The 12,022-nt window shown below is 39.8% G+C and overlaps 1 protein-coding gene across 11 annotated transcripts in view; it reads right to left on the bottom strand.

The window, feature by feature from the left end:
- Positions 1–12,022, bottom strand: part of Numb (NUMB endocytic adaptor protein) — a 124,191-nt gene that overhangs the window by 47,645 nt on the left and 64,524 nt on the right. For all 11 annotated transcript variants that reach the window (XM_038336027.2, XM_038336029.2, XM_038336028.2 and 8 more), the window contains one exon: positions 4,297–4,437. In XM_038336027.2, coding sequence (XP_038191955.1) covers positions 4,297–4,422 — 126 coding nt within the window. In that variant the 5' untranslated portion in view covers positions 4,423–4,437. The remainder of the gene's footprint in view (positions 1–4,296; positions 4,438–12,022) is intronic.

Here is a 12,022-nt window from a genome sequence, read left to right as displayed (position 1 = left end):
AGGACAACCATGACAAAATGATCTGTGTGTTTCGCACACCTGCACCCCCAAACCCTGCCGTCAACTGCTGCAAGAAATGCAGCCACAACAACAACCTGCACCCCAAGAGGGCCAAATAAAGCTGGGGCTGCACTTGCCATGGTCCCAGGGCCAAATACAGTCCCCTTCAATCAACTGGCGCAGAAAAAAAATAAAAGAATATTCAAGTTAATTACTAGAACTAAGACCTGAGTTTAGCAAGGTTGCTAGATATTATTTAAACACTCAAAGGTCAACTATAAGTTGTACGTAGTAGTATATGACTATATATAAACACATGGGAGGCAGAGGCAGGAGGATTGTTCTAAGTTTTGGGTTTTTTTTGTTGTTGTTTTTGTTTTTGGAGACAGGGTTTCTCTGTAGCTTTGGAGCCTGTCCTGGAACTTGCTCTGTAGACCAGGCTGGCCTCAAACTCACAGAGATCCGCCTGGCTCTGCCTCCCGAGTGCTGGGATTAAAGGTGTGCACCACCACCACCCAGCTAGCTCTAAGTTTTTGTACAGTCAGCCAGGGCTGTAGTGTGAAAGACTGTCTTTAAAAAACAAAAAACACAAAGCAGGGGGAGCCATCTGTACTTCCGAAAAATAAAAATTAAAAAAAAAAAAATGAAAATTTAAAGCCGGGTGGTGGTGGCGCACGCCTTTAATCCCAGCACTCGGGAGGCAGAGCCAGGCGGATCTCTGTGAGTTCGAGGCCAGCCTGGTCTACAAGAGCTAGTTCCAGGACAGTCACCAAAGCTACAGAGAAACCCTGCCTCAAAAAAAAAAAAAATGAAAATTTAAAGAGATCCCATTTGCAACACCCCAACTGAGTTTATATTCTCCCATTCACAAATGCAATCCTTTTAGCAATCTCCTCCAAAAGAATATATGCTAAATATAATCTTTTAACCACTCAGATTAGCAATCTTAATTGTGTGAGAAGCACACTTGTAACCAAAGCACTTCTGAGACAGAGACAGGAAGATTAGGAGTTGGAGATCATCCTCACCTACACAGTAAATCCAAGGCCAGCATGGATTGGCTGAGACACTGTCTCAAAATAGAAATCTTCAACCATCCTTTCTTTTTCCTCTTTGTGATGTATCACAATAAATATGCTATCAATATTTATTGATAACCCATCAATAAATGCTATCAGCTTTTCCTATAAAATATACACACATCTTATTCATAGCTGAGTGGTTAAGGTGAATGTCTTTAAAATATTTCCAAAAACTGACCCCTTTCTTCAATTCCTGACATATCCTAGTTATCACCCTGACATAACTAAGTTGTCTATTTCACATAAACTTTTGCAGTGGCCTCGTAACTGCTCTCTGCTTTTAATATTGTAATCCTAGAGTCAACTGTCAGCACAGGAGACAAAGTGAGCCTTCACAAGCAGAAGTCCCATGATGCAACTTCTCTGCTCAACAATCTTTAATAGTTTTTTATTTTGTCTAAATAAAAGTCAAAATCCTTAAAATGGCGTTGGGTGTGCTGGTAATAACACTCAGGAGAGTGGGGCAGGATCATGGATTTGAGGCTAGCCTGAGCTGTGCTTCAAGACTGACTGTATCCCAACTCCCACCCCACAAAAGCTCTAGGCAAACAGCTTTTCAGTGGAGTGATTAGGGGCTGTAATGGGGGCACTGGCAGGAACAAGAACTGGGAAAAATTACTTCTAGATAGTAGACAGGGGCCCAAGAATGAACAGCTAACACACCTACTATCAGACACTTGTAATACAGAAAAAGTTTACTCAGGGTTATCTTTTATTAGATTATTTTTGCTTGTGTGTTGTTTATTTTTTGTTTTGTTTTGTTTTTTCGAGACAGGATTTCTCTGTGTAACAGCCTTTACCATCCTGGAACTTGCTCTGTAGACCAGACTGGCCTCGAACTCACAGAGATCCTCCTGCCTCTGCCTCCCAAGTGCTGGGATTAAAGGTGTGCGCAACCACCACTTGACCTTTTATTAGATTCTAATTCCATTTTAAATAAACATACATGTAGTAACTGTTGACAAATGTAACTGCCATGTCAATCAAGGAAAGACAATATATGTTAGATAAAATTTTAGCAACATTTATTTCTTCTTTATACACATAATTAAGTACAAGTATGGAACTCTGTAAACTAATTCAGAATTTATAAAGAGTATTGTATTTGTATCAAAGAATGTGGCCAGTAGGTATGATATTATTTGCAAGTATTAAACTACACAATCTACTTTTTACTTACCCACTTTCATGGCTACCTTCTCCTCTGGTTCACACAATGACTTTCTCTGTGCCTCTTACTATGCCAGGCATCTCTTGCTGAAGAGCTACTCTGCTTACTGCTCCCTCTGTTTAACTTTGTTTCCTTAGGTACCTGCAATACTTATTTTCTCAATTTCTTTGGGAGTTTTCTCAAGTGGCATCCTCCCTGCCCCCGCAATGAGGACTTCCTAACCATATTTTAAACTGTACCTACCCTCATTCATTCCCTTCAATACACAATTCCTTTCCAGTATATCATATATTTTAAGTTTGTTCACTCTCCAACATACACTACCATGAAAACAATGTTCAGGAATTTTGTCTGTGCTGTTCATTGAATACCCAGTATCTAGGACACTACTTGTTCTAGGTAGCAGGCAGCAGACATTCAACAATTACCTGTCAAACATACCAATGAACCAATGGTTCCAAAGAGAAGAAATTGTGGTAAATTCCTTAAATTTACATTAAATTTAACGGCTCACTGTTAGGACTGAGGCATTATGCTGGCCTGCCCTGTCCCTTTAAGAGACAAGGTAACCCACTCTTGCTCCCTCTCTCTCCTGATGTTCCTCTGAAGGGCAGGCAGGACTTGTCCCGCCTCTTCTCTTTTCTCTCTCTTTTTCTCTCCTCTTCCCCCCCTGTCCCTTCCTTTTCCCATTCCCTTTCCTTCTCCCAGTAAAATTCCTCACTTAAGCTCTGCCTGCACAGCGTAGTCTATCAACTGCTGCGGTTTGGTCCTCGCCCACCACGCACCATTTTACAATACTCAAATAATTTTAGAATAAACGCAAGCTATAGATTTAATTAATATCTATAGGAGAGTAAACATTAGTGACCTATTAATATGTAAAGAAAATGAAATTAAAACAGCTGATATAAATTTGAAAGTCAAAGAAAGTGGTTTCATTTTTTATGATGAACTGTCAAGATAAATTCTCTAGCAGTAATGGAACAAGAAAGTATAGTGGAAAAGAAATTATAAGTACAGGAAATCAAGAGTAGAATTAAAAGTAATCTAATCGCAAATGCTGGGCGAAAAAGAGTTCACAAATGAAGACAGAGGAATGCAAGGCTAAATCATGAAAAAAGTGAATAAATTGAGACTGGATAGAAAAATTACATTAGCTAAAGAAATCACAACATTATTACTGGGAGAAAGAAGCAAAAACATTTAGCCCTCAATGGGAATGGGGAGGAGCCCTTACCAGGAATGGGGAGAAATGATGCTTTTGTTTCTTTTGATTTTCTTTTCTTTTTTAAGTAGTGTTTTAACTACTTCCCTTGTCTATTTAGCTGTTAAATATATCTCACTGAAAATAATTTAATTCTTGCTAACTGATAACTGATGTTTCAGGACTTCTATTTTCATTAGAAGTGATCTTATCTGGCCACAAATGACAGTGCAGGCTTCTAGGTAATCTCATTTACTTGGGAGGCTGAGGCAGGAGAATCACAAATTCAAGCCCTACCAGAGCTACAGGGTAAACTCAAGGGCAGCCTGGACAACTTAGAGAGACTGTCCAAATAAGAGGGCTGGCCTAGCATATGTCGCATCCTAGGTTCAGTTCCCGCACTCCCCAACCTACACATTAAGCGTCCTTATTTGTACTAATTCTAGATTTATATAGCAAAAATTATTATTAATTAATATATTTTTTGTTTTTTCAAAACAGGGTTTCTCCGTGTAGCCCTAGCTGTCTTGGAACTTACTCCGTAGACCAGGCTGATCTCAAACTCAAAGATCTGCCTGCCTCTGCCCTGTGAGTGCTGCGATTAAAAGTGTGCACCACTGCTACCCAGCCAGAAACACTTATTTAAATAATTTAAATTTAAAAAGAAAAATCACTAACTGCAACATATTTTTCGCATATAATTCTATCACTGTAGCAGAATCTGGAGAATTTAATTTTTGGAAGACTCTTCCAATTTCCCTGATTCATAGGAGTTCACAACCTATGGGCTGTCACAGAGACGCTTACCTCCACAAAGAATCACAGACATTTGTCTTTACCTTAACTGGGAAGCTACACTTTCCAGTTCGGACTCCTTCTTCATCTGTCTGCCACTGATGTGGACGACTGGCCTCTGGGACATAAACATCTTTCTTTCTCCTAAAACTCTGTCGTAGTTTGTTCATGTTAGCTTTCACAACCTGCAGACACAGTAAAGAAGTGCCGAACAGTTATCGTCATCTTCTTACATACACTTCAGATCACCATCTGAGTACGCCCAAACCCTAAAGTCCCACGTGAAGGTATGGCTTAAAGGAAAAGAAACCATCAGTACACTTCCTTCTAGAGATAGTGAGTTTAAACAGAACCATCATTTTAAAGAGCCCTCCAATCACAACCGCCCCCCAACAAAGGTGACCTAGAGCTTCTGATGCCTTTGCCACCTTTCAAACGCTGGGACTACCAGTGTACCACTGCATATCAGTTTATGTGGTGCTAAGGACTGAACCTAAGATTCTGTTCATGCAAGGCACACATTTTGCCAGCTGAGCTATAGACTGAAGTTCCCACTCTTTCTTTCTGTGGCCTAATTTACTGATTTTGTCCCAACATTCATTCTCATATTCTATCCTACCTACTTCAATTGTAGTTATATTACTGGTAGACAAGAGAAAGACATTGATATTCCTGATTTGAAGAATATGAGACAATAGCCAGGTTAGCTCACACTGCTTGAATGAACAGAAATGTCTCCCCATCTTGTGTGCAGGTCAAGGACCCTGTACACAGCAGGCAAGTACTCTGTCTCTGAACCCTTTCTTAGCCACTTTCATCTTTTCCTGTTTTATTCTGTGTACTTCTTATATCCCCTTATGGGGATGGAACCCAGAGGCAAAAGCTACCTCTCCAAGCCCTGCCTTTTCTTTGTTTACATTATTATTTCCATTGGAATATAAGCTCTGCAAGGGCAGGATTCTATCACGTTCCCTGTTTATTCCCTGCCTTCCTGGAGCTGGTGGGGAAGAGTAGTTGCTCACATATACCTAGTGAATGAATGCTGTTCAACAAGTACTCATGACTAATAAATGATGCATACCCGAGTTTCTGGTCAATACCTAGCTTATGTAACAGAGCATTCTGGCACAAGTGAAAGAGCCTTGTAAGCTTTACAATGAGGCAGACCTGATGTTGAATGCTAGGCTACCACAGATGGTGATGGTACTGGGGCAAGAAAATTAAACTTCCTAATCCTTAGTTTATACTTCTCTGTATCTTTATGGTAATAACTGTTATCCTGCAGGGTCACTGTGAAGTCCAGAAATAATGTTAAGTAAAATGGCTAAATGTTTTAAGAGGGGACTCATTATGTTTCCGGGGCTGGCCTTGAACTCTTGATTCTTTCCTAAGCCTCTTGGGTAGCTAAGGCTATAGGTCTAAATGCAGCCAGCATCCAACTCTACTATTCGGAGACAGTTGTGTTTAACTTATTGTACAAGGCCATTATTGAGACTCTGCTTCAAATAAAGGCCAATTTCACTCTAATCTGTTCTATTACCACCAGCTTTCTAACACATCAATCTGGCCATGAATGACTCTACTTTAAAATCCACCAACTGCCTAACATCACCTTCAAGACAAAGTCCAAATGCTCAGCATGGCAAGCACAGTCTTCGTCTTATGTCTTCTCTTACTAGCCCCATTTGCATGCTAAGTTCCAGTTACACTAAGCTACTTAAGGGTCCATCTACAGTCAGACCTTTTTCCGCTGCCTCTGTTTGCATGGAAAGAAAAAACTTCAGTTTGAGTGTTAGCTCAAGAGAAGCTAGCATTTAAGAAAAATTCATTATTTTTCTGACATGCCCTTGCCCTGGCCTTGGCTAGGTCCTTCTACTTTCATACAACTCTATCAAAGCTTTTTGCTGACTTTTGTTACTGTACTCATTAGACTCTGGAGCAACTTCTATGTCCCTAACAGCAGGCTGTATTTTACTTGTTTAAAGTACCTAGCTTTGCATTCTAATATAATGCCTGTCATGTGTAGCATACTATAAATTTGAGAGAGAGAGAGAGAGAGAGAGAGAGAGAGAGAGAGAGAGAGAGAGAGAGAGAACGCGAGCGCTCTCACAGCGGAGACTACTGAATAGGTAGGATGACACTACACAACGAGCAGAGAATAATCAGTGTTGGGAAAGACTACAGATGTCACAGTCCGGCTTCCCACTGACAAAGGAGGATGACTATCACTCTCTAAACTGGGGCACTAGCATGGTTTACTTTCTAGGCAGAGCCATCCTGTTGTAGCATTCTGGTGGCTGAAGAACAGAATGAAAATGTCAAAAAAAATAAAAATTTGGGGTATAAATATCTTATTACTTTCAGTATGGATGGTTGACCATCACCATTTCTGCTATGATTCTTGAGTTATGTTTTATGTAAGCCTAGGATTTGCAGTGGAAAAGCCCAGGAGTTACTGCTTGCTGAGAAGAGATCATTAAGAAGTCTGAATACTGAACACAACACTTAGGAAAGGCTTCAAGTGCCCATCACAACTTCAGAGAAGATCTGTCTTATCTGATTTCCATGTAAAAATTTAAGAAAAAAGTTTCATAGCTAGGGCAATTTGGAAAGGTAGTAACAAAACAGGTCTTTTGTTTGTTTTTTGAGACAGGGTTTCTCTGTAGCTTTGGAGCCTGTCCTGGAACTTTGTAGACCATAGATCTACCTGCCTCTGCCTGGGAGTAAAGGCAGACACCACCATCAACCACCCAGCAACAGTTCTAATATAAATTTACAAAGTAAAAAATATGTAATTATGATATCTTGCTTGCTATTTTTTCTTGGTTTAGTTTTTATAAGACAGGGTTTTTTTCTGTGCAGCCTTGGCTGTCCTGGAACTTATTCTGTAGACCAGACTGTTTTTTTGTTTTTTGTTGTTTTTTTTTTTTTGTTTTGTTTTGTTTTTTGTTTTTCGAGACAGGGTTTCCCTGTAGTTTCTAGAGCCTGTCCTAGAACTAGCTCTTGTAGACCAGGCTGGCCTCGAACTCACAAAGATCCACCTGCCTCTGCCTCCTGTGTGCTGAGGTTAAAGTGTGGACCACCACTGCTCAACTGCTCGCTCGCTCACTCATTTATTATAGTGTTACCACTCTCTCGCTTGCTCACTCACTCACTCACTCACTCATTTATTATAGTGTTACCCCTGCAGGCCAGAAAAGGGCACCAGGTCTCATTACAGATGGCCGTGAGCCACCATATGGTTGTTGGGAATTGAACTCAGGAACTCTGAAAAATGAGCCAAGGCTCTTAACCTCTAAGCCATCTCTCCAACCTGCTTGCTACTTCTTAGTGAACAACTACCATTGTCCTGAGGCCATCTGACCTAGCTGAACATAGGTGACAGACACATTTTTAAGTATAAGAATTGAGAATTATTTTTGACTATAGGCTAATTTTTTAAAAGCACCATTATACTACAATTTCCAAAGGTGAGGTGACTAGATACAATTTAACTTCTGTAGTGTGTGTGTGTGTGTGTGTGTGTGTGTGTGTGTCTGTGTATAAACATGTGGGTACCTCAGGTCATCAGGCTTGGTGGCAAGTGCCCTTACCCAGGAAGTTGTACCTCTGTCTTTGGAAACTTTTAGACCCCCTAACTGCTCTGTAAATGGTTGATGTCTTTTATATACGTGTTTCCTCCCTAGGCGTCTCACTTCCCCAGTATTCTTCTAGTTAGCTTCTTTATCTATCTGTTGACTCCTGAGGATGTTTATTTTCTCCAGTCATTGAAAGTATTCCCTAACAATTCCCTATGCAAGGTTCAACCTGTAATCTGGGCCAGGCAGTGGTGGCACATGTCATTAATCTCAGCACTAGGGAGGCAGAGGCAGGTGGATCTTTGTGAGCTCAAGGCCAGTCTGGTCTACAGAGCAAGTTCCAAAACAGTCAGGACTGTAACACAGAAAAACCCTGTCTCGAAAAACCAAAAATAAAATAAAATAAATTTATGCTATTATTTCTTAAGAAATAACAGAAGCCATGTATGGTTTTTCTCCATTTGCACTTTTTATTCAAATTCATTATTTGAGCACATGGATGTTGCTTAACACATACTTAAATCATCCCTTCTTACCTCTCATTCCTAAAGACCTCTTCTTCATCTCAATTATGTGAGTCAATAAAAACTGAAAGTATGCCAGGCAGTGATGATGTACACCTTTAATCCTAGTCCTCAAGAGGGAGAGGCAGGCATATCTCTATGAGTCTGAGGCCAACCTCATCTACAGAGCAAGTTTCAGGATAGCTGGGGCTACACAGAGAAACCCTGTCTCTAAAAAACAAACAAACAGGGTCTAGAGATATGGCTCAGTGGTCAAGAGCACTGGCTGCTCTTCCAGAGGTCCTGAGTTCAATTCCCAGCAACCACATGGTGGCTCACAACCATCTGTAATAAGATCTGGTGGCCTCTCCTGGCCTGAAGGCATACATGGAGGCAAAATGCTGTATATAAAATGAATGAATGAATGAATGAATGAATAAAATTAAAAACAACAAACAAACAAACATCCAAAAAACCCCAGAAGTTTATGGTGTGATGATCTAGCCCAACTGTTAAAGCTAGTGGTTACAGAAACTAACAAGATTACTTTCGTGCCTTTAGGTTGCTCTCTATAGTAATAAAAATACAGAAATTCTGAAACCTATTATTTCCTATAAGCAGTCATGGTCTGAGTTAAGTTTTAAGGAACCAAATTAGTGACAGATGTTGGGGTATAGGAATAAAAAGTATTTCAAGTAGAAACAACTACACCAAGAAAAGTACAGATGTGTTAAATCTAATGTTAGGTGGCAGCACACAGTAAGAGGAGTGGCAGAGATTAGGCCGGAGAATCTTAAAGGAACGAGGGTTTATGGGAAACCAGAAGCTATTTAAAGGGTTTAAGTCATGACTGGCATGGCCAGACTTACAATTTGGTTTAATTACTCTAATAATAATATGGAAAAACAAATCCAAAAGGGAAAAACCTACAGACAAGTTATGATGAGAACGGGAACTGGTGTGGCCTTTGTGGAGACAAGGGAACTAAAAAAAGTATAAAAATGCAGCAGTGAGAATTGAGTCAGGCTGATGCGACCAAGCTCTGGAATTTTTTTGTGTGGGGGGCAAAATGATAAACCAGTTAAACCAGTGGTTCTCAAAATTGCGCCACCCTCTTGAGGATTGAATATTAGGTATCTTGCATATCTGATATTTACATTATAATTCATAACAGTATAAAAATTAGAGCTGACAATGAAAATAATTTTAAGGTGTGTGTGTGGGGGGGGTCACTATAACATGAGAAACTGTATTAAAGGGTCACAGCATTAGGGAGGTTGAGAACCACTATGTTAAACCCTTAATTAGCTTCACTGTTTGATTCCAGAAATCCTTGTGAACTAAGTTATCTAGACAAAGAGATCCTACATCAGGGCAAACAGCTTTCATAACAGGATAATAGAGAAAAGACCTCTTTCTTTCTGTGTCCAACATTCTAAATATGTGTCACATACTCTGTTTAACCCCAATCAGTTCAGGACCTTGAAGGACTTGTCTAAACCAAAGCAAGGTACAGTGGCTTGCCTGTAATTTCAGGGCTTGGACCAAAAGTGAAACAAACAAGATATATGTCTAGATCCCATTCTTGGGGGTATTTTTAAAAAATGATCATTTAATCTTTTTCTTTCAACACGGTGGAGGTGGGAGGTAAAGCCATGGTACACATGGAGAGGTCAGAAGACAATTTGCAGGAGTTGGCTCATTTTTCCTCCATGAAGTAAACTCAGGGAGGGAACTCAGATCAACAGGGGTAGTGGTGAGCACCATTACACGATGGGCAATCTCACCACCCCTAAAATATAATTTCTGAATCTGGTAGGAGGATTACAACAAGTTCAAGGCCAATGTGGACCACATAGTAAGACTTATCTCAGAAGATTTCTGGGGTGTACTGGCTGGGCAAACTCAGTGAGCTTCAGGATCAGTGAGAAACTTTAACTCAAAAAAATAAGGTGGAGAGCAATTAAAAAAAGACTCCTGTCTCATGTGTCTATACACATGGTCACATAAGCCTCACAAACAAGCATACACACAAACATCACACACATACACACAGAGCAAAATCGAAAAGAACTCAATGAATCAATTGCTTAAAAAAAGCAAAACAAAAACTATACTCTTTTTGGACAGGGTTTCTCTGTTGTAGCCTTGGCTGTCCTGGAACTGCTCTGTAGATCAGGGTGGCTTTGAACTCACAGAGATTCACCTGCCTCTGTCTCCTGAATATTGGGATTAAAGGTGTGTGCCACTACTGCCTGGCTAAATATTCTTTCATAACTTCCCCTAACAATCAATAATGTGTCAAAGTGGTGCTCTCTCTTGATGCAATAAATTAAATTCATTTTTTGACCAATGGGAGTTTCTTGGTAAGGAAAGTTGTCTACAGGAATTGTTTTAGGTCTCAGGAAACTACACAGAAAAAGACAGGCAGAATAGTTGGGCATGGTTTCGCTCGCCTTTAATCCCAACACTCAGGAGGCAGAAGCAGGCAGATCTCTGAGTCTGAGGCCAGCCTGGTCTACAGAGTTCCAGGAAAGACAGGGTTACACACAGAAATCCTGTCTTGAAAAAACCAAAAAACATAAGAACAAAGAGGGGATTAGACGTACCTAGGGCCACATAAAGTTTCAAATTATAAAACACAAATTTGGGCTAGGAGTGTAGCGTGGCGTTAAAGTACTTACCTAGCATTACAAAGCCATGGGTTTGATCCCAGCACAAGTAAACAAATGACATTTGAGCAAAGATTTGAGGGAGGCAAAACGTTAGGCATGGCAGTGGGCAAAAAAGTAAACGAAGTAATGTTCTAAGTTAGCAGGCAGGCATAGGTGTCTGTGAGCCCGTCCTCCTGAGACACAGCCACTGGCGCACTGCTGTCAGAACAAACCATGGGTTTGTTCTCATTTGAAAAAGTCACAGTAAGAATTCCAACACTTCTGCACAAAGTTCTTTGAAAAATAAGGTAGACTGTGAATCTTATTTCCATACTGCTATTTACGCTAGGAAGTCCATCCTCAGCTTTATACTTCCTAAAGTTGAGATACTCCTTTGTACAGCTTGAGGGTGAGTTGAAATTACTACAGAAGCTCAACACCAAACACAAAAACCAAACTCTGGGATAATAATACTGAACAGAGCCAAGAATGAAATCTGAATGCGCTCTTCTGTTGTTCCAGTTTTACCTTATTCACTCACACAACTGGTCCAAACAGGAAATCACATAAACATCAGCTAGAAGGTAACTGCATTTTTATTTTTCATGGTGGATAGTTGTACACTTGACAACAATTTCTGAACATTCCTAAGTTGATGTCTATGTGGCAAATGCACCATGCATTTTATATATATATATATATATATATATATATATATATATATATATATATATATACACATCCAAAGACAGGAATAAAGTAAAAACAAGAACTAATAAACACCACTAGCTACTGTATAAACAATTTACAAAAGGCATTTCATGTTCAAGTTTATAGATTGGCAAGCTGAAACTGTCTCAAAATATCACAAGTCCATATTTAGGAAGAGACTAACTGAAGAGCAGTTCCAAAGAACTCTATGAACATGAGCAGTGACAACACCCCAAGGAAAAGGAAATTTTAAAATAAATATTCTACTGTAAAAAAACCTCAATGAGTAAATAAAGCTTTACTGACTTGCTATGCTCACCAACT

The sequence above is a fragment of the Arvicola amphibius genome, chromosome 7 (genome assembly GCF_903992535.2).
Source record: "Arvicola amphibius chromosome 7, mArvAmp1.2, whole genome shotgun sequence".
NCBI classification, from domain to species: Eukaryota; Metazoa; Chordata; class Mammalia; order Rodentia; family Cricetidae; genus Arvicola; species Arvicola amphibius.
This window is presented reverse-complemented; position numbering and strand designations above follow the sequence as displayed.